Consider the following 19,012-nt stretch of genomic DNA (forward strand, 5'->3'; position numbering starts at 1 on the left):
GTGTATAGTGTTTTAGGCTAACCCGGGCTTCAGGAAACCCTACCTCCAAAATTCAAGAGCTAGGCAAGATGATGCATGCCGGTAATGTCAGGTGGCAGAGACAGGAGGATTTCTGTAAGTTTAAGAAACAAATTGGCCTAAGTGTCAAGTCACCTAGACGTGTACAGTAAGATCCTGGACTAAACAAATAAATCAAAAGAAGACAGAAGTTGTTTCCTTTGGGAACAAATTTACTGAGAGACAAATAACCATCCACACAGGAAGGAGAATGTTGGGGTGTGGAGAATAAATAACAGACATCTAAATTCTTCAAACGGCTCGAAGAGGGGCCAGGTTTTCCTAAAGGTCCAGTTCAGGATCATAGATGAGAGGGTGGGGGTGTGAAAAGGTGGAGTGAGAGGCTTCTCCATCTGGATCCCAAAGGATGGTGACATAGGCTCAAGTCCAGTCAGTTCAAGAATCATAGCGATGTTTGAAGATGAATAAAATTCGCCTAGAGGCACCCTAGCACCCTGTAGTTCCGGAAAAGCCTAATCTACTTCCTCAATGGTGGGGCCCGTGGCAGCCCTGCTGGGAGTATACCCCGGCGCACAGGTGGGCCCGGTGCATCCGCTTTGGTACAGTTTCGTGATGATAGGGTTACACATGTTTTCCAGTTCTTTTCTTTTATGATCAAACTCATCTTTCTCAGCCAGCTGGTTGGCCTCCAGCCAGGAAAGGACCTCGTTGCATTTATCCAGTATTTTCTTTTTATCAGACTCGGTGATCTTGTCCTTCAGGCCCTCATCACCCACAGCGCTCTTCATGTTAAAGGCGTAAGATTCTAAGGCATTTTTGGCAGCGATTTTCTCCCTCTGGCCCTCGTCCTCGGCTTTGTAGCGCTCGGCCTCCTGCACCATGCGCTCGATCTCCTCCTTGCTCAGGCGGCCCTTGTCGTTGGTGATGGTGATCTTGTTGGCTTTGCCGGTGCTCTTGTCCATGGCTGTGACGTTCAGGATGCCATTGGCGTCGATGTCGAAGGTCACCTCGATCTGGGGCACGCCCCTAGGTGCAGGAGGTATTCCAGTCAGGTCAAAGCGGCCCAGCAGGTTGTTGTCGCGCGTCATGGCCCTCTCGCCCTCATACACCTGGATCAGCACCCCGGGCTGGTTATCTGAGTAGGTGGTGAAGATCTGCGTCTGCTTGGTGGGGATGGTGGAGTTGCGCTTGATGAGAACAGTCATCACACCCCCAGCAGTCTCCAATCCTAGAGAGAGGGGAGCTACGTCCAACAAAAGCAAATCCTGTACTTTTTCAGATTTATCGCCCATTAAAATAGCTGCCTGGACTGCAGCTCCGTAGGCTACTGCCTCATCGGGATTGATACTCTTGTTGAGATCGCGTCCATTAAAGTAGTCCTGCAGCAGTTTTTGCACCTTTGGAATGCGGGTAGAGCCCCCTACTAGAACAATGTCATGGATTTTAGCCTTGTCCATCTTGGCATCCCGGAGAGACTTCTCCACGGGCTCAAGTGTGCCTCTAAATAGGTCTGCACACAGCTCTTCAAACCGTGCTCTAGTGATGGACGTGTAGAAGTCGATGCCCTCGAACAGAGAGTCGATCTCCAGGTTGGCCTGGGTGCTGGACGACAGCGTCCTCTTGGCCCTCTCGCACGCCGTGCGCAGCCGCCGCACCGCGCGCTTGTTCTGGCTGATGTCCTTCTTGTGCTTCCTCTTGAACTCCTCCACGAAGTGGCTCACCAGCCGGTTGTCGAAGTCCTCGCCGCCCAGGTGCGTGTCGCCCGCCGTGGCCTTCACCTCGAAGATGCCGTCGTCGATCGTCAGGATGGACACGTCGAACGTGCCGCCCCCCAGGTCGAAGATGAGCACGTGCCGCTCTCCGTGGCTTCCTTTATCCAAGCCGTATGCGATGGCGGCTGCTGTGGGCTCGTTGATTATTCTCAGGACATTGAGTCCCGCGATGACACCTGCATCCTTGGTGGCCTGCCGCTGAGAGTCATTGAAATAGGCTGGCACCGTGATCACAGCGTTGGTGACATTGTGGCCCAAAAAAGCCTCTGCAGTCTCCTTCATCTTCGTCAGTACCATGGATGAAATCTCCTCTGGGTAGAAGGCTTTCTTCTCTCCTTTATAGGACACCAGCACCTTGGGCTTGCCCGCTTCATTGATCACTTGAAATGGCCAAAGCTTCATATCTGACTGCACCACAGGATCGTTAAACTTCCTACCAATTAGACGTTTGGCATCAAAAACAGTGTTCTGGGGGTTCATGGCCACCTGGTTCTTGGCGGCGTCTCCGATGAGCCGCTCGGTGTCGGTGAAGGCCACGTAGCTGGGGGTCGTGCGGTTGCCCTGGTCGTTGGCGATGATCTCCACCTTGCCGTGCTGGAACACGCCCACGCACGAGTAGGTGGTGCCTAGGTCTATGCCTATGGCCATTCCTTTATTAGCAGCCATGGTTTTCCGAGGCCTATGGAGAAAGGAGACTTAAAATCATATTTATGGTAGTGGTTTGTTTTCTTTTTAAATAAGACGTAAGTTATTTATTGATCAGTTTTTCTCTTCAAGATTCATTTTTAATATTTGTGTGTATGCACGTGTGTCTGTATGGGAATATGCACATGAGTACAGGTACCTGTAGAGATCAGAGGTATGGGATGCCCCTGAAGCTGGAGTCACACTTGGGAACTGCACACAACATAGATGGGTGCCAGGAACTAAATCCGGGCTTCCTTATAAGAACAGATGTGCTCTTAACGGCTGAACCCTCTCTAGCTCTCAGACGGTTTAGTTTAGTTTTGTTTTTTAAAGAGTTATTTTGCCGGGCGGTGGTGGCGTACATCTTTAATCCCAGCACTTGGGAGGCAGAGGCAGGCAGATTTTTTGAGTTCGAGGCCAGCCTGGTCTACAGAGTGAGTTCCAGGACAGCCAGGGCTACACAGAGAAACCCTGCCTTGAAAAAAAAAAGAAAAAAGAAAAAAAGAAAAAAAATGTTATTTTTTTTTTAAATATGAGTACACTGCAGCTGTCTTCAGATACACCAGAATACATTTGATCCCATTACAGATGGTTGTGAGACACCTTGTGGTTGCTGGGGATTGAACTCAGGACCTCTGGAAGAGCAGTCGGTGCTCTTAACTGCTGAGCCATCTCTCCAGCCCAGTTCAGGTTTTTTTGGGGGGAGGGGTTGAGACAGGGTTTCTCTGGCTGTCCTGGAACTCACTCTGTAGACCAGGCTGGCCTGGAACTCAGAAATCTGCCTGCCTCTGCCTCCCAAGTGCCGAGATTAAAGGCATGCGCCACCACTGCCCAGCTCTGGTGATTAAAGTTTTTTAATCTTTTAAAAATGTGTTGTGCCAGGCAGTGTGGGCGCACACCTTTAATCCCAGCATTTGGGAGGCAGAGGCAGGAGGATTTCTGAGTTCGAGGCCAGCCTGGTCTACAGAGTGAATTCCAGGACAGTCAGAGCTATACAGAGAAACTGTCTCGAAAAACCAAAAAAAAAAAAAAATTTGTTGTGTCTGAACATTTTGTCTTCATATATGTATGTGTCCTAGGAGCTCAGGAGAGATGTCAGGTCCCCTGGGACTGGAGGTGAAGACAGTTGTGAGCCACCATGTAGGTGCCAGAGAGTGCTCTTAACTGGTGAGCCAGCTCTTCCAGGTCCATCCATCAGTCTTAAAGCCACAAATGTAAAGATGGACACAGCCCAGACTCTACCTTCTGGATAGAAAGAAGTCCTTCACAGAGAGCTTGTAAATGTCTCTGTGGCTGTTGTTTTGGTGTGTGTGTGTGGGGGGGTGCATGAACATGTGGGTTCAAGGGGTCAACCCTGGATATCATTCACCTGCCAATCACCTTGTTGAAATAGGGCCTCTCACTAGCCTGAGACCCTGGTCAGTTAGGTGACACAGGCTTTCCAGAGAGCCCAGTGATTCATCAAGGTTGGACCGTGATCACAACTGCATGCCAGCATGTACCCTTTGCTGTTCTCTCCATTGACAGCAGGTTGCTTCCACCTCTTGGCTATTGTGAAGGAGGCTGCTGTTAGCATAGGTTCACACATAGATCCAGACCTGGCTTTCACAGCAAAGCACTTCCATGGATGTTATGTGGGTTCTGGAGATTGAACTCAGGTCTGCATGCTTGCACGACAAATACTTTACCCACTGAGCAACCTCTACAGCCTCTCGGAAGGTTGTTGTTGTTTTGACAGAGTCTCTCTGTAGGCCAGGAGGTTGGCCTGGAACTTACCATGTATCCCAGGCTAGCTTCAGAAGTGCTGCTATTCTCCTCTTAGCCTTGCAAATGCCAAGGTCACAGGCACGAGTCAGCACACCAGGCTGGTTTCCTTAACAACTGTCTGAGCTGTCTCATACACCCTACAATTCCAAGCTTTCTCTTCTCTTATAATAGGGAATCAACTAGGGAAAGGTGCCACAAACTTCAGATGTCTCAACTTGAGAGGTGCCTGGTGCTAATAGGTTATACATTTTGAGTTTGCTTCTCTGAAAAATATCAAACATTGTCAAACTCTCTCTCCACTCACTTTTCACTGTCTTTCTTCTTTAGGACTGGTTCTGCGTTTTGTCTTTTTGTGTGCTGGAGGCAGAGGCTAGGACTTTGGGGATTCTAGGCAGGAGCTGTACCACTGAGCTAATGTAACCCCAATGTTGGGGTGCTTTCACTGAACTCTTGTCTCAGAGCACATGTCCTGAGACCCTCCGGCAGCCCCGAATCTCCCAAATGTCTGTTTCAGGACCATCTCTGGCTTCTGCAGTGTTTCTGCTCTACCAGATGCCATGCTTTAAGACAGGCTAGTCAAACGTCAGCATGATGCAGGAGACATCCATAGGCCTCTTTCCACTGCCGAACTCCTTCCCGTTTAGTCTGAACCTTGCCCCAATAGACTTGATTGAAATCTTTAAGTCAATAATGCACTTTGCCTCTGTTCATTTTGAAAGTCTCATTATAATAGGAATTCTTTTCAAAATGGGTCTCATCATATTTTCTAAGCCAGGGTGGCGCTGGCAGTCTCTCTTCACAGCCTCCCGAGGAGCTGGGAGTAGGGCCTATGCTACCCATGGCTGGGCTTCTTTGCTATGAGTGGACTGTCTTCTGGATGTTTGTCTCTGTGCATTTATCTACTCATAGTCTTCCTTACAGTTGGAATTATACTGCATTTGTCTATTTGTGGCTGGCCTTACTTCACTCAGCATAATTGTCCTTAATTCTTACCCTTTTGCCTATTTTGGTACTTCCAAAACTAAACACTGTTCGTTGTATGTGTCCCCCACCCTTTCCTGACATGATCTTCTTCCATTGACAGCAGGTTCCTTCCACCTCTTGGCTATTGTGAAGGAGGCTGCTGTTAGCATAGGTTCATGCACACATCCAGACCTGGCTTTCATGGCAAAGCACTTATGTGGATGGTAGACAACGGTGTTCTCAGCTACTCCAGGGATGGGAGGAAAGTGGGTCTATATCCACCATTTCTTCCAGGGCCTAAATCAACTCTACTCTTCCTATGGCAATGATATGTTTTAATGTGGGCCCACACCTGTCTACCTGTCTCCTAAGATTGTGCTCTGAACTCCTTAAGGCGTATCAGGGGGTCTAAGAAACAGCAATTATAAGTGCTTCCTGCTCTTCCAGAAAGCCTGACCTCAGTGGGCAGCTCATAACTGCCACTTACTCCGGCTCCAGGGGATGAGACAGCCTATTCTAGTCTCTGGAGGCATTAACACATCACTATACAAGGCACACAAACACACACATAGACAAACCATTTCTTAAAGACAGGCACTAGTCTTTCTTCATATGAGGCTCCCTTCCTTAGCAATCTATGGTGGAGTAATTTAGCTCCCTCTGAGGATGGCTGTTAGGACCCCTGCTCCCCCACACACAAGTCTTAAAAAAAAAAAAAAAGTCAGGAGTCTCGCTATGTAGCTCAGGCAATCCTGTGCCTCTATTCCTGACAGTTGGAATTAAAGGTGGCTCCAGTTAACTTTTCTGAGAAGTAGTACTCAAAGTCCCAACTTCGTTCCTGTCCCCGCCTCGCCCCGCCCCGCCCCGCCCCGCCCCGCTCTCCGCAGCCATCCTGTCTGAAAATCCGGAGTGCTGGGATCACGGGCATCCTTCTCTACACCGAGTTTCTATCCTTCCCTCGACTGTAACTCCTGTCTCCAGCTGTCAATACCATATTCAAAAAGGTCTTGCCTGCCTCCCATTTGAGCTCAGACTAATTCCAGCCACTTGTGTCCGTCCCTCAAGCTCCCAGCCTTATTTTTTCTTCGTAGCCAACACCCAACCTCAGAATTAAAACAACTGAGGTCTGTGTGTGGAGAGCCCCATAGTAATCCCAACACTCAAGACGCTGAGGCCTCATGATGGCCTACTAGACCATGTCTGTAAATCAATCAAACCTAAGAAAACCCTCGACCCATCAAGTGAGGACCGACTGGGACACACAGGCTTCAGCTCCTTTCCAATCAGAGCCTTCCTGGCTCACCTGGAATCTCTACGCCTTCGATCCAGTTTGGAAAATTTGAAGTAGCTGAGCCCCTACCAGTGGGGAGCTCCAGGAACATCCAAACTGAGAAGCCGGGGTCCCCCCACCCCCCACCCCGCCCCTCCCGGCAACTTTGAGCCTGTTCTGGGACAGAGCCTCTGATTCCTATATTAGTCCATGAGGTCAGAGGCAGCACTGCCATTGTAACGCGACTGGGGGAGATCACGTCACCGGACACGCCCCCCCAGACATCTCCCTGGGTCTCCCAAGCTTTTAAGGGGGAAGTTATAGCCCTTAATTCGACCCCCATAATAAGAACTGTGTGAGTCAATGAAGCCCACACAAATCACAACCAAGTGTCCACAACACCGAGCTAGCGGTGACCTTTCCTGTCCATTCCACACTGGCCTCAGTAATGCGTTGGCATGGCAACACTGTCAACAGAGGCAACAGCACTTTCCCACACCCTCCCCCTCAGGAATCCGTCCTCTCCAGCGAACCCCAGAACCGTCTGGAGAGTTCTGGACAAGGGCGGAACCCTCAAGGCCGATTACTCAAGGGAGGCGGGGATTCTCCACCAGACCCGAAACTGCTGGAAGATTCCTGGCCCCAAGCCCTCCTCCGGTTCGCTCATTGGCTCAGGAGGGAGTGGGCGGGGCCAGACGACTCTCCTTAAAGGCGCAGGGAGGCGCGCAGAGCACCAGAAGCTCTCAGCTGCTCAGACAGGACCGGTCTCTGGTTCCACTCGGAGAGAAGAGAAGCCAAGAGAAGCGGAGCGAGCGGCGCGTTCCCGACCCTCGGCCGAGACCAGCCTCTCTCAGAGCGTCCCCAGCGCGGAGCGCAGCCTTCCCAAGAGCGTCCCCAACGCAGAGCGCAGCCTTCCAGAAGCAGAGCGCGGCGCCATGGCCAAGAACACGGCGATCGGCATCGACCTGGGCACCACCTACTCGTGCGTGGGCGTGTTCCAGCACGGCAAGGTGGAGATCATCGCCAACGACCAGGGCAACCGCACGACCCCCAGCTACGTGGCCTTCACCGACACCGAGCGGCTCATCGGAGACGCCGCCAAGAACCAGGTGGCGCTGAACCCGCAGAACACCGTGTTCGACGCGAAGCGGCTGATCGGCCGCAAGTTCGGCGACGCGGTGGTGCAGTCGGACATGAAGCACTGGCCCTTCCAGGTGGTGAACGACGGCGACAAGCCCAAGGTGCAGGTGAGCTACAAGGGCGAGAGCCGGTCGTTCTTCCCGGAGGAGATCTCGTCCATGGTGCTGACGAAGATGAAGGAGATCGCCGAGGCGTACCTGGGCCACCCGGTGACCAACGCGGTGATCACGGTGCCCGCCTACTTCAACGACTCTCAGCGGCAGGCCACCAAGGACGCGGGCGTGATCGCGGGCCTGAACGTGCTGCGGATCATCAACGAGCCCACGGCGGCCGCCATCGCCTACGGGCTGGACCGGTCGGGCAAGGGCGAGCGCAACGTGCTCATCTTCGACCTGGGGGGCGGCACGTTCGACGTGTCCATCCTGACGATCGACGACGGCATCTTTGAGGTGAAGGCCACGGCAGGCGACACGCACCTGGGCGGGGAGGACTTCGACAACCGGCTGGTGAGCCACTTCGTGGAGGAGTTCAAGAGGAAGCACAAGAAGGACATCAGCCAGAACAAGCGCGCGGTGAGGCGGCTGCGCACGGCGTGCGAGAGGGCCAAGAGGACGCTGTCGTCCAGCACCCAGGCCAGCCTGGAGATCGACTCTCTGTTCGAGGGCATCGACTTCTACACGTCCATCACGCGGGCGCGGTTCGAGGAGCTGTGCTCGGACCTGTTCCGCGGCACGCTGGAGCCCGTGGAGAAGGCCCTGCGCGACGCCAAGCTGGACAAGGCGCAGATCCACGACCTGGTGCTGGTGGGCGGCTCGACGCGCATCCCCAAGGTGCAGAAGCTGCTGCAGGACTTCTTCAACGGGCGCGACCTGAACAAGAGCATCAACCCGGACGAGGCGGTGGCCTACGGGGCGGCGGTGCAGGCGGCCATCCTGATGGGGGACAAGTCTGAGAACGTGCAGGACCTGCTGCTGCTGGACGTGGCGCCGCTGTCGCTGGGCCTGGAGACGGCGGGCGGCGTGATGACGGCGCTCATCAAGCGCAACTCCACCATCCCCACCAAGCAGACGCAGATCTTCACCACCTACTCGGACAACCAGCCCGGGGTGCTGATCCAGGTGTACGAGGGCGAGAGGGCCATGACGCGCGACAACAACCTGCTGGGGCGCTTCGAGCTCAGCGGCATCCCGCCGGCGCCCCGGGGCGTGCCCCAGATCGAGGTGACCTTCGACATCGACGCCAACGGCATCCTGAACGTCACGGCCACCGACAAGAGCACCGGCAAGGCCAACAAGATCACCATCACCAACGACAAGGGCCGCCTGAGCAAGGAGGAGATCGAGCGCATGGTGCAGGAGGCCGAGCGCTACAAGGCCGAGGACGAGGTGCAGCGCGAGAGGGTGGCTGCCAAGAACGCGCTCGAGTCCTACGCCTTCAACATGAAGAGCACCGTGGAGGACGAGGGTCTCAAGGGCAAGATCAGCGAGGCTGACAAGAAGAAGGTGCTGGACAAGTGCCAGGAGGTCATCTCCTGGCTGGACTCCAACACGCTGGCGGAGAAGGAGGAGTTCGAGCACAAGCGTGAGGAGCTGGAGCGGGTGTGCAGCCCCGTCGTCAGAGGGCTGTACCAGGGTGCGGGTGCTGCCGGGGCTGGGGGCTTCGGGGCCCAGGCTCCCAAGGGCGGAGCTGGGTCAGGGCCCACCATCGAGGAGGTGGATTAGAGGCCCCTCCTGGCTCTCCCGGTGTGGTCTAGGAGACAGAATGGTGGCCTTGAGGACTTTGGGTCATCGTCAAATTTAGGGAAACTCATTTACTGTGTTGAGTTACATGTGCTTTACTCTCCCTGTAAATTAGTACTGGGAGTGTGTCTTTGTAAAAAAGAAATTTCCTGCCTTTAATTCAGCACTGCCCCCCTCCCCATGTTATTTGTTTTGCAGGACAGTGAAAGCTATGTAGAGAGATTCTATATTGAAATACAAAAAAGAAATAGATATGTTAGGAAAACACCAGGAGACTGTTGAGTTCTCTTGTGTTTGTACCCTCCCTCGGGCTACATTGTTGTGACATGCTTTAGTCAGGTCCTTCAGAGGCCACGGGTGGATTACCGAAGGCTGCAGCTGCTGCTTCTCCTTGCGTTTATAATCTTGAATCTTGCATTGCGCTTGAACTGTTGGACTTGTTTCCTGGTTGGTGGACTCCCACCTTTTGTTCATGTTTTTATACATAACCATCCTGAACTCAGGTCAATTTTCACTGGCTATTTGAAAATAAACTTCAAAATAACTTGCCAGGTCTTGTGTGCCTGTTGTGTTTTGAGGTCAGGTGTTTGTGTGTGACAGTTTCGCCTATGCCTGACTGACATTTTATCTTAAGACGGGCGTGGAGTGCATGGGGACACTGTATTGTGATCTGCTTGTGTGAGAATAATTAAAGCAGTCAGAGCAAATAAACACCCATCCGGGATAAATTCTCACGGAAGTGGGGGAGAGGCTTCAGCCTGGGGGTCCAGAGAACCAGGCCCCTGGCAGGGTGTTGGGGATGCAGGTGATTTAAAATTGACTTCCGAAAAGGTGGTGGGTCGCTCACTTAGTGTACACACTACTATAGTAAAAAGAGGTGGGGCTGGTGAGATAAAGTCATAACGGAGGCTGTGGATGATGTTCCTTATAACATGAGAACTGACGGCGCGGGTGAAGGGTCCCACCCTACTTGTCATCTTTACTGCATGTATGTTGGGGGCGTGCACATGCCAGGACACACATGCAGGGATCAGGGGACCACTGTGTGGGGTGTGCAAATGCCAAGGCATATCCAGAAGGGTCAAAGGACCTCTTATGGGGTATGCCCTTATCAGGGCATGCTTTCAGAGGAGAGAGGACCATTGTGGGTGGGCAAACAATTGCTGTGACATACATTCAGGGACCACTGTCTGGGGTGTGCACATGCCAAGATACACACTCAGGGGACAAAGGACCACTAGGTGGGCACATACATGCCAAGGCACACACTTGGGACAGACGACCACTTGGGGTGTGGGGCATGCACATAGTAGGGATCAAGGGGCCACTTATGGTGCTTGTACCCATCAAGACACACATGCAGGATTGGGACCAATGTGCAGGGCCTGCACTCACTAGGACACACATGCAGGGATCAGGGAACCACTGTGTGGGACCTGCACACGCCAGGGCACACACTCAGTGGTCGGAGGATCTCTGTAAAAGTAAGTTCTCTCTCTTCACCTTCTGGATTGATTAGTCCTGGGATGAAGCTGAAATCCGAAAGCTTGGCAGCAAGCACCTTTATCTATTGAAGGATGCCATCGGTCCTCATGGTCTACTTGTGATTGCTTTGAGGTTGAGGCTGAATCCATCAGGCCTCACGAGCCCGTTGAGATGACATACAAGATTTCTAATTTAATGTTTTTTAATCTGCTTGAAACAAGGCCTCTTGTAGGCCAGGCTGGCTTAGAACTCAATATGTAATCCAGTCTGGGCTTGAATCTGGGGGTCTCCCTGCCTCAAGCCTCCTAAGTGTAGGATCATAGGCATGGGTTACTATGCTATGCCTACCTTATAAACTGTGTTCGGTTGGCTGGTTCATGTGGTTCGTATGTGGTATGAGGCTTGGGGCCAGCTCTAACAGTGAGTCCAGCAATTTCATTTTACTTCATTTATTGTGCTGGGAATCAAACTTAGAGCTTGCAGATGCTAAGCAACTGGTTTGCTGATGTACATCTTGAGATTTGTTGCTAAATGTTTTGAGATGGGTTCTCGCACATCCCAGGCTGGGCCGCCTCACTGCCCCACTCTGAATTTTTTTAAAGTTAAGGAGATTGGAGGTGTGTGCAGAGGGCTTCACGTTCACCAACTAGCTCTGGGTTCAGTCCTTAGCACCAGACAGGGGAGAATGAGACTGTTGGGTTAATGCTTTAGTTTACAGTTATTTCAGGAAGGAGGCTGGAACAGAAATCACATTTTTAGTTTTTAGAAATGTGTGTGTGTGCAAGAGAGAGACATACACAGAGCGAGCAAGAGAGAGAGAGAGAGAGAGAGAGAGAGGGAGAGAGGGAGAGAGGGAGAGAGGGAGAGGGAGGGTAGGAGGGAGGGAAGGACAGAGTTTGGTACATGTACAGGTTAGAGGATAACACTGGGGGAATCAGTTTTCTTCCACTGAGGGCTCTGGGGTATTGAACTCAGGAAGTCAGCCTTGTGTGCAAACACTATCACCTACTGAGCCATCTTGCTGGGTCACTTCACCATTTTTGTTGCCTATGTTTTAAGTGTTCCAGTGAACACTCCTCTTAGGGATGTCACCTGACAATATAGTGCCTCAGTATCGGAAGGACCTCAGCCGTGGTGTGCTGTGACAGAGTAGACACTGTACTGGGGCCTTCTGTATGTCACTTTATTAATCCTTACTGTGCCAGATAGTTTTATGGCAAGTTGACACAGGCTGGAGTCAACTGAGAGGAGGGAATGTAAACTGAGTTTCCCCATGGGATCTGCTGTGAAGCATTTTCTTAATCAGATTGATGGGGGAGGGGCCAGCTCATTGCGGATAATGCCATCACTGGGCTGGGTGGTGGTGGGTTCTGTAAGAAAGCAGGCTGAGCAAGCCAGTAACAGCACCCCTCCACAGCCTCTGCATCAGCTCCTGCCTCCCAGTTTCCTCCCCTGAGTTCCTGTCCTGACTTCCTTCAATGATGGACTACAGTGTGACAGTGTAAGCCGAATGAATCCTCTCCTCTCACCTCGTTTTTGATCGTGGTGTTTCATTCTAGTAGGACAGCTACAACCTCAGCACCCCTGCATTCGCTCTGATGGATACTCAGTGAGCTGGGTGCGGAGCTGGGGTCAGGTGAGAGGGGCAGCTACCCAAAAGCTTGGCTATTTTTATTTCCGAGGACTGTTTTCCCACCTCCTGCAGCCCAGTTTGTTCATCTCAATACCGTAAAACTCACAAAAATTTCCATTGTTTTCACCTGATGAATCAGAGCTGGGTGTGGTACACGCCTGAACTCGCACTGGTAGAGAGGAAGTCTGGGCTACATAGATACCACCCCTTCCATGATGATGGAGGGAGGAGGAAGAGGAGGAGGAGGAAGAGGAGGAAGAGGCTTCAGGAGCACCACAGAGGTGACACAAATTTGTAATCCCAGCACTTGCAGAGCTAAGGCAGGAGGATTGCTGGAAGTTTAAGGCTCACGTGGTTTACAGATTAAGACCGTGTCTAACGAACAAACAAAACCAAAAGCAACTTTAAACAGCGAGGTTAAGAGTCTTGAAGAGAGCCTGGCGGTGGTGGCACACGCCTTTAATCCCAGAACTTGGGAGGCAGAGGCAGGTGGATTTCTGAGTTCGAGGCTAGCCTGGAAAACAACAACAACAATAACAACAAAGATAGCAAGAGAAAAGGGAGTTGGGCGGGGGCATGGCCCTTCCCTGCCTCTCTGAGTCTGTCAGACTTCTGCATCTTTTTTTTTTCTGGCTTTGCCCTGGAGGAATTGTTTGGCCTGGAAGGAATTGCTCTGTCATTATTCTCAGGAACACTGCTTAACAAACAAACAATTCCCCTGGCTCTCTCCCTCCCCTCTACTCTACTCCGGAACAGCAAGTTTAGTCAGGCTCTGAATTTAATATCCCAAGATCCTGTGATCTGTGTACCAGCCATGTCATGGTTACAGGGCCTGCCTTCCTTTCCCTGGTTTCTGGCAGACAGGAAGAAACTGGAAGCTTGGTCAGACAGGAGCTTAGGGGCGGGGCCTTGAGAGGGCGGGGCCTTGAGAGGGTGGGGCAGGAGGGGAATTCCTGGGTGGTCACTTAATCCACCTGGATTTAAAGCTTACAGAGGCCTGACCTTCACTCTGCTGCCCTTCTGTGAGTCTGTACTGTCGGTGGATGGAGAGACAGTCTCAGAGTGAAGCTTTGAACCGGCTCGGAGGCAGAGGATGGACAATGTGTCCCCTGGCCTTTCAACTACTACCTTCTTGCCTTTTCCTTACCCTGATTTCTCATGAAAATCAGGTTCCAAGAAAAAGTGGGAAGCGATGTGGGTTGCAGACAGGCTGGTGCTAGCTTACCCAGTATTATGAAGCTCTCGGGCCATGTGAGCCGTATGTGTCTGCTCTTGTTGTGCAGGTCGGGAACCATGGCTTGTCAGGGTTTGTGTTACTGACCAAATTGATTTGTGGCTGCCATTCTTCTTTGAAAAGCCCACGCCCCTGCTCTCAGTGCCTCTTATTTCACTCCCTTGCACTCAAGATCTATGTTTAAAAATGTCTTTTTAATAAACTCCAACTCAGCCAGGCACTGTGGGCACACTCTGGAAGCTGAGGCAGATGGATCTCTGAGTTCAAGGTCAGCCTGGATCTACAGTTCCAGGAGTGCCAGGCCAGGTCTATGCAGAGAAACCCTGTCTTGAGAAACCAAAATAAATAAGTAAGTAAATAAATAAATAAATAACCTCTAACTCAGGGCCGGAGAGAGGACGGGTCCATGGCGAAGAGCTGCCTGCCCCTACTCTTCCAGAGGATTGCGATTGGTTCCCAGGGCTCCATGGTTTGAAACTTACAACCATCTGTCATTCCAGTTCCAGGGGACTCAATGCCCTTTTCTGACCTCTGTGGCACCTGCACAACTGCATACATACACATTATTAAAAATAAATCTTACGGGGCTGGAGAGATAGCTCAGTGGTTAAGAGCACTGACTGCTCTTCCAGAGGTCCTGAGTTCAAATCCCAGCAAACACATGGTGGCTCACAACCATCTGTAATGAGATCTGATGCCCTCTTCTGGTGTGTCTGAAGACAGCTACACTGTATTCATATAATAAATAAATAAATAAATCTTTAAAAACAAAAACCTCTCCAGCTTTGCATCATAAAAAATACTAAAGTGACTCCAGTCTTCTGTCACTGTTTTGTGGCACCAGGAAACTAAAACCAAAGCCTTTCTCCTAGTAGACTAGCACAGAGGGAGCTAGGGTCTGCTGGTTTGGTTTTGGAGCAGGGTCTCACTATGTAGCCCTGGCTGGCCTGGAACTGGCTATAGAGACAGAGCTGCTTCAGACTTGTAACAGTCTCTCTGTTGCTTCCTCTCAGGGGCTGGGATTAAAAATAGAAACCACCACTCTGGCTTTACTATCATTTTTGTGCTAAATTCAAAGTAATCCCGTAGGCCTGGGACTGGCTCTAAGCTTTGTAAGCACCTCACCAAGGGTGAGTTAGTAGCCAGACCTGAGTGTGTGGGATCTGCAATGACAGTAGGGGAAACCGCCTGAGCACACACTTGTCTGAGTTTGGGTATTTATTTCCTGAGACACGAATTTATGTATTCCAGGCTGTTTACAAGCTCACTGTATAGCCAAGGATAACCTTAGACTTCTGGTCCTTCTGCCTCTACCCCATTGGTGGTATTGCAGGTGTGTGATACCAGACCTGGTTTCTGTGATGCCAAGGACTTAACCCTGGGCGTTGTGCATACAAGGCAGGCAGAGCACCAGTTGAGCTACAGCCCCAGTGGCACTAGTGGGTTTGCTGTTTGAGGCAGGGTTTCTTCTTGTGCCCCAGTTTGGTCATGGTCTCACAGCGTCCTTGTGCCTCAGCCTCTCCCCTTCTAGAGTTACAGGAGCACACACACCATCACACCTGCCTGAAGGAGATATCCTGAATCCTGTTTTAGAGATGATCACACAGAAACCTAGGTGCTTTATTAGCACACGTGTACTTCGTTGTTAAAAAGTAAAAACAAACCAAATCAAAACAACCCACCCTTGACCAAGGGGTAGATTCCAGACACAAACACAGCTCTTCCACCAATCAAGAGTGTTTTTCCAAGTCACTGGAAATCTCCAGAGTTCTCCTGTCACCTTTGAAATTTGCTTAAGAATGGCTGTCTCAGCATGGTGTGTTGCTTATGCCTGTTAAACCTGCTTTTGAGGAGCTGAGGCAGAAGAGCCAGTGTGAGTTCCAGCCAGCTTGAACCACAAGTCTCACACACAAAAAAAAATAACAAACAAACACAAAAACAAAATCCCAACCCACCAACAACCCAGAAAGCCAGCCTCCGGGGCTCACAAGGCCTTTTTTTTTTTTTTTTTTTTTTGGTTTCTCCTGGGTATACTTAGAATCACGTCATCTTTTAAAAACAAGAGGACTGAGGAGAAAACAGGGCTGTTTAGAGAAGCATTTATAAGACAGAGGGGGGAGAACGAAGTCTGGGCCTCTGGCTGAGGAGATAGTGCTCTCCTTAAGTGTTCTTGGCTTCCTCTCCTGCCCCTGACGCTCCTTGTCCCTTAAAAGTCCTTCAAAGTCCTCCCAGCTTCAGAACCCTGAACTCTGCTGCCTCCAAATATGGAAAAAAAATAAAAGCCTAATTCTCGAATGAAACAAAGTTCTCTTGGTGTGTGCCTCTCTCTCTCTCTCTCTCTCTGTGTGTGTGTGTGTGTGTGTGTGTGTGTGGTGTTGGAGGTAGGGGGAGCGGTGCTTGGAATGAAATCCAGGGCATCTTGGATGCTTAGCATGTTTTTTTTTTTTTTTTTTTTTTTAGGTTTTTCGAGACAGGGTTTCTCTCTGTAGTCCTGGCTGTCCTGGAACTCACTCTGTAGACCAGGCTGGCCTCGAACTCAGAAATCCGCCTGCCTCTGCCTCCCAAGTGCTGGGATTAAAGGCGTGCGCCACCACCGCCCAGCCCTTAGCATGTTTTCTACCAATGAGCAACAGCCCTGGTAGTTTGGATGTTTTTCGTTTGTTTGTTTCAGACCCTCCAGCCTTCCAGCAATTAAACTTACCACTGTGCTTCTGCCTCAGAAGTACTCAGGCTAAGAGGACAGACAAAACTGCATATATTTTCTTGTCGAGAGACAGACATGGGCTGGGTACAAAGGCTGCTTCTGTTAATCCTAGCACTTGTGTGAGGAGCCAAGAGGACAGAGCTGAGTTCAAGGCCAGCTTCCAGGTGCACAGTCCCAGATAGCCTGTGCTGCAGAATGAGACCCTGACTCAAATTTCCTCTTAAGGAGTACTCTAAGTACTGCTGACTCACAAGGCAAGAGTAAACCCAAGACTGTTAGTGCCCACAGGTGGTGGTGAGCAGGCCTCTAAGGGAAGGGAGTCTGCAAGTCTCTGGAAGTGACTAGATAGCTAACATGAAGTCCTAGAGGAATCCCCAGCCAGAAGTACACAGAGTAATGGAAAAATTCTTGAAGTTCAACCAGTTTGACTAGATCAGGGCGGTGATTCGTTAGAACTGAATTCATTAGGTCTAACTATGGAACAAGCTGCTGCCGGCCAACCCTTCCCACACAAACAGAGATCTATGAAGCAGCATCTTCCAAACACTGGCTGAGATCAGCAAACTACAGCACAAACAACTAAATGCCCTTGGATTCCCAGAAGAGAGATTTTGATGTGGACTTATGCTCACACACACACACACACAAACACACACAGACACAGACACACAGACACACAGAGAGAGAGAGAGAGAGAGAGAGAGAGAGAGACAGACAGACAGAGAGAGAGAGAGACAGACAGAGAGAGAGAGAGAGAGAGACAGAGAGAGAGAGGTGTGAATGGAGTTATATTTAAAAGCAGGGTTCTCTCCAGAAACTGCCTGGTCCAATTTACACTCAGGGACCTGTGTGGGTAGCTTGTAGTGCGTGTCTGGAATTCCAGCACTTGAGTGTCAAGGCTGGAGGAGCAAGAGTTTAAGGCCAGTCTTGGCTACACAATAAGTTCAAGACCAGCCTAGGCTACATGAGATGCTATTTCAAAAAGAAAAAAAAAGAAAAAAAGAAAGAAAAAAGTTTAAAAGAAGAAAAAGAAGAGGAGGAAGAGGAGGAGGAAGAGAAGGAGGAGGAGGAAGAAGAGGAGGAGGAGGAGATGTATGTGTGACAGTTAATAGTCTTTCCCTGTCATGGATTGTAACCATGTGCTCTTTTCTTTCTTTTTTTTTTTTTTTTTTGAAGACAGGCTTTATTGTAGCTCAGGCTGGCCTCAAACTCTTTGTCCTCCTGCCTGCCCATCCAAAGCAGGAGGATTACAGAGCTGGGTCACCACACCCAGTAAACTCATACTGTGGTTTCAAGGCATCTAACTAGGGGGTCTTTAATTCCTACACAGGAGGAGGAAGGAGGGGCAGGGAAGGAGAAAAAGAGACATCACTGACAGCTAAATATATTTATAATTAAAGGGGCGGGGGTGGGTAAACAAGGCACAGGAAGGTGATGTCTAGGACCAAAAGCTAACCAGGTAAATTAGCAGGCGGGTCCCAACACCTCAGCTTAGCTTCTCACCTAAAGTTCACTTTAATCGCATGGTGATGGGAGATGCTATAAAAAGAAGGGACACACCATCTCTCCATCTGAAGAAGTGAACTGATAGGGGCGGCAGGCACAGACGAAAAACCGACGAACTCTAAGTTAACCCTGACTTTACTACAGCAGAGCGAAGAGCGCTGCTTGCCAAGGAACTGCTATTTGGAGGAAAAGCCAGGCTGACATCAACAGCATTCTTTACTTAATTTTTTGAGACAGGGTCTCCCTCTGCAACCTCGGCTGGCCTTGGACTCGCTCGGCAGTCCTGCCTCACCCTCTATGGAAAGTTTTTTTCTTACTAACGCCAGGCTGCAGCCTGAGGCAAGGGGAGCGGCTGCAGCCTGGCATGGTCGATTAAGCCCTGCTCTCCCGCCCTGTGACACTTTCCTTGTTTGGGTCACAGGTCCTCCTAACATGAGAACCAAGTGTTTACGTGCTGATTATCTTTTGAAAACCTTGAGAACTCCATAGGCGATGTACTGCATACTCAGTACGTTAACCCTGATGTAAAAACAGGAAAATAAAATGAACTATGCGGCAAGATCACTTCTCTTTCCCTATTTAAACCTAAAATGGAGGGGAAGAAGACAAGGACAGGCAAGCATTCCAAAGGCGCTCTCCCCAAACACACACACACACACACACACACACACACACACACACACACACTGTCACTCCCAGCCAGAATCCAATCCTAGACTTTTGAGTCAAGCTTTATCCTGCCTCTTTGGAGAAACTTTCTGCGTCTGCCATCGGTAGGAAGGCTTTCTACACCTTAAACTCCCTCCCTGGTCTGAGTCCCACGCGTCTCTCACCGCCCAGCACCTTCCGCAGCGGACCCTTCTCAGCTTCACCCACTGAGACCGCTACGTTGCGTCGGCATGGCAACAGTGTCAAAGGCGGAACCAGCACTTTCCCACACCCTCCCCCTCAGGAATCCGTCCTCTCCAGCGAACCCCAGAACCGTCTGGAGAGTTCTGGACAAGGGCGGAACCCTCAAGGCCGATTACTCAAGGGAGGCGGGGATTCTCCACCAGACCCGAAACTGCTGGAAGATTCCTGGCCCCAAGCCCTCC

The 19,012-nt window shown here is 50.7% G+C and overlaps 2 protein-coding genes across 2 annotated transcripts; one reads left to right on the forward strand and one right to left on the reverse strand.

Annotated features, from left to right (window-relative positions):
• Positions 1 to 6,669, reverse strand: Hspa1l (heat shock protein family A (Hsp70) member 1 like). The gene is made up of 2 exons (XM_028783257.1): positions 6,511 to 6,669; positions 1 to 2,469 (listed from the first exon to the last, which is right to left on the reverse strand). The coding sequence occupies exon 2, from the start codon at positions 2,454 to 2,456 to the stop codon at positions 531 to 533; it is 1,926 nt and encodes a 641-aa protein (XP_028639090.1). The 5' UTR covers positions 2,457 to 2,469; positions 6,511 to 6,669; the 3' UTR covers positions 1 to 530.
• Positions 6,670 to 7,215: 546 nt separating this feature from the next.
• LOC114634654 (heat shock 70 kDa protein 1A) lies at positions 7,216 to 9,907 on the forward strand. Its single transcript, XM_028783246.1, has one exon. The coding sequence runs from the start codon at positions 7,413 to 7,415 to the stop codon at positions 9,336 to 9,338; it is 1,926 nt and encodes a 641-aa protein (XP_028639079.1). The 5' UTR covers positions 7,216 to 7,412; the 3' UTR covers positions 9,339 to 9,907.
• Positions 9,908 to 19,012: the final 9,105 nt, after the last annotated feature.

The sequence above is a fragment of the Grammomys surdaster genome, unplaced genomic scaffold, assembly GCF_004785775.1.
Source record: "Grammomys surdaster isolate TR1022 unplaced genomic scaffold, NIH_TR_1.0 1055, whole genome shotgun sequence".
In the NCBI taxonomy this organism is placed as follows: domain Eukaryota; kingdom Metazoa; phylum Chordata; class Mammalia; order Rodentia; family Muridae; genus Grammomys; species Grammomys surdaster.

Bases quoted from the DNA above. Each gene is read 5' to 3' on its own strand.
- Hspa1l (XM_028783257.1), bottom strand. From the start codon at position 2,456: ATGGCTGCTAATAAAGGAATGGCCATAGGCATAGACCTAGGCACCACC.
- LOC114634654 (XM_028783246.1), top strand. From the start codon at position 7,413: ATGGCCAAGAACACGGCGATCGGCATCGACCTGGGCACCACCTACTCG.